Source organism: Octodon degus, unplaced genomic scaffold (genome assembly GCF_000260255.1).
Source record: "Octodon degus isolate 3935 unplaced genomic scaffold, OctDeg1.0 scaffold00047, whole genome shotgun sequence".
Lineage (NCBI taxonomy): Eukaryota > Metazoa > Chordata > Mammalia > Rodentia > Octodontidae > Octodon > Octodon degus.
Window position 1 is genome coordinate 13,744,696 of NW_004524623.1, and position 2,866 is coordinate 13,747,561.

General features: G+C 50.4%; 1 protein-coding gene across 6 annotated transcripts in view; it reads left to right on the forward strand.

Annotated features, from left to right (window-relative positions):
• Kiaa1551 (KIAA1551 ortholog) overlaps positions 1 to 1,381 on the forward strand; it is a 25,439-nt gene extending 24,058 nt beyond the window's left edge. For all 6 annotated transcript variants that reach the window (XM_023716260.1, XM_023716265.1, XM_023716261.1 and 3 more), the window contains one exon: positions 987 to 1,381. In XM_023716260.1, the coding sequence (XP_023572028.1) occupies positions 987 to 1,141 (155 nt within the window). In that variant the 3' untranslated portion in view covers positions 1,142 to 1,381. The remainder of the gene's footprint in view (positions 1 to 986) is intronic.
• Positions 1,382 to 2,866: the final 1,485 nt, after the last annotated feature.

The window sequence follows — 2,866 nt, forward strand, 5'->3', positions numbered from 1 at the left end:
GTTCAGGATCTCACTACTAGATTGGACTCAGTGATTCTGTTTACAGCCTCCCAAATGCTGGGATTATAGGTGTGCGCTACCACGCCCAGTCTTAATCACCAAGTGTGCCCCCAAGTTGGGCCCGGCACTGCAAGATTTTATCATCTTGAAAATAGTTATAGGCTGTAGTCATCAAAGCTGACATGCACTCTTCTGTGGAAGGAGCGGAGCTGCCTAGTACAGATCTATGCATGTTCATACGTACCTAAATGTATGCGTGGGTCACGGGCCGCGACTGCCCCCCGGGTTCCTGCCCTGCTTCTAAAGGCCTAGCTGCTTGGAGATCTGGAACATGGCTGGGAGCCCTTCACCACGTTCTGCTGTGTTTCTCATCCAACTGCACTGGTGCTTCACTGTGTGTGTGTGTGTGTGTGTGTGTAAAAGCACGCACATTAGCCGAAAGTAGGTGTGTGGGGTGTTTGGAGGTGGAGGAGCAGGAATATCCCCTCTGAGTGAAAGCAGTGTGCTTGCAACCTGGAGTTGAAAGTCTCCTGGGCCAGATGGCGTGGAGAGAGGTTCCCAGGAGTCTTGTGGCAGACAGGGTGACACAGAGTGAGCAGTAAATGCCCTCTGGGGGAGCGTGGGATTACTCAGATGGGGTGAGAAAGCAAGACAGAGGCACCAGGAGCTGCTGCCTTTGGTGTAGTTTGCCCTTCCTTCTGTGCTTCTGGCAAACCATCTATTTTCTGTGGGTCTGTAGCTACCCAAGACAGAATGGAAATTATCCACACCGGGCTGCAGTCCTGTCTCAGCCTCCCAGAGTGCTGGCAAGTGTTGTTCCCCTTGGTGTTTGTGCCTGAGGTCACTGCCCCTAAAGCATGCATGTGGAGGGAGAGCGCGAGGCCCTGGCCACACAGGGCAGAGGCTGGGAAGTTTAGGCACAGCGGTAGGGATGACCTTCCTGGTTTAACCATGTTCCTCGAATTCAGCAGTGTTTCTGTTTTTAGGTGTGAACTCAAGACTCCTACAGCGAAGTGCTAGTGCGGATGGACGAGAGCTGCAGCAGAATGCGGTGAAGGACTCCAAGGCCATGTTTCAGACCTACAAGCAGCTGTACCTGCAGAAGCGGGGCCGCAGCCTGGGCAGCAGCCCCGGCCCATGACCCAGCACCTGCTTCCTCTGCATCCCGGGGACTTCCTGTCACAAGAATCTCTCTCCCAGGATATCATTCAGGATGCCTACAGCAGAGTGCCCAAGACTGTGATTACCATGAAGTTATGGACATTGATCGTGCCTCATAGAAACCGCTTGGCAGCTCTGTGTTGGTGGCGCACAAAAGATAGGGGTGGCGTTTGTCAGGGAAGCTGGAATGTATTCGATCTGTATCCTGAGGGACATTCGCTGTTTTCTGAAGACGCACATATCACATTTGAAGATTCTGGCTACCCATTGGAGGGCGGACTGCTCTTTTGAGGACTTGTTTATTTAACTTGAGTTTGTAAATACACTTTTCTAAGCTATGTTGGTAAAATTTATTTTTGCAGACATACCCTCTGTGAATATTGAAGTATAAAGTATTTTGTATCTCATTGTAAACTTCCCCAGAAGTCTTGTTTTTTATACTTGTTAAACTGAAAACCATTTTTGGATAATATCTTAACATTACTTTTCATACTTGAACCATTTATTTTTTACAAATAAACCTCGTGGCTTGATGTCATGGATCCGTCTCATTGTTTGTTTTTTGTTTTTTGTTTTTTTGGCGGAACCGGGGATTGAACTCAGACCCTTGTGCTTGCCAGGGAAGCGCTTATTCCACTGAGCCATCTCCCCGGCCCCTCGTTTTCATTTAGAAGCTACAATCATGGTGGGTGTTGTGGTCCACACCGCAGTCCCAGCAGTTAGGAAGGTGAAACAGGACTCAAGTTTTGGGCTACCCTGGAAATGTGGACATGGCAAAGCTTGACAGCCGGGCCACTGGACTACTACTGCCCTGTTGCCCCTCACCCTCCCTCCAGTGGTGGGATGGGCCCTGGTGCCACAGTTGGCACAGCTGTGAGGTAACAGATGCTTGATACGGCGGCGCTGCCAGAGCAGGTACACGTGGGCAGTGCCGCGGGGCACCCTCGAGCCCAGTGCCAGTGGAAGTGGGTGCAGTGTAAGAAAAGACCAGGAAGGTTGTCCTACCAGTGCTTTGACTCGACATGAAGGACATCGATTAGAGACAGCCAAAACGTGGATGGGGACTGGAGCTGGCTCCTGGTGCTGCCATTGGCAGAGCTGGCAAAGCCTCGGCAGCATCACGGAGCACGTGGCCACAGTGAACAGGAAGACCTGAATTTGTGCTGTACCCGTGTGTAGCGGACCCTTTTTGGTCCTCATACCAGTCTAGGAAGTTTATCTTTGCTATCCCATGAATAGACTGTTGGAATCCCATCAAGTTAATTCGTCTACCACTTCCAGTGCAACTCACTGTGAGAGTAAAGACATTAAGGCATATTTACAGTTTTTTTGTGGTACTGGGGATTGAACTCAGAACCTTGCACTTGCTAAGCAAGCGCTTATTCTACTGAGCTATCTCCCCAGCCCCATATTTGTTGTTTTGGGAAGCCCAGGGGTCCTAAGTCCAGCCATGGTGACTGCTATCTGGAGCAAAGGCCTCTGCCCAGAGCCGGACCTGGGTTTTAGTCACTCATGAAGGCGGTGTGGCTTGCGGATGAGTGACAGAGTTGCAGGAAGTAGGTGAGTACTGTGAGCTGGGCTAGGGAGGAGGCCTGCATTTACCTCTGCGAAATGCAGAGAAGGATATGCAGAAAATAACCTGCATTACACAATGGAGATGGCATCTAATGTTTTGTGATCCCGTGCTTCAGCTCTGATGTATCAT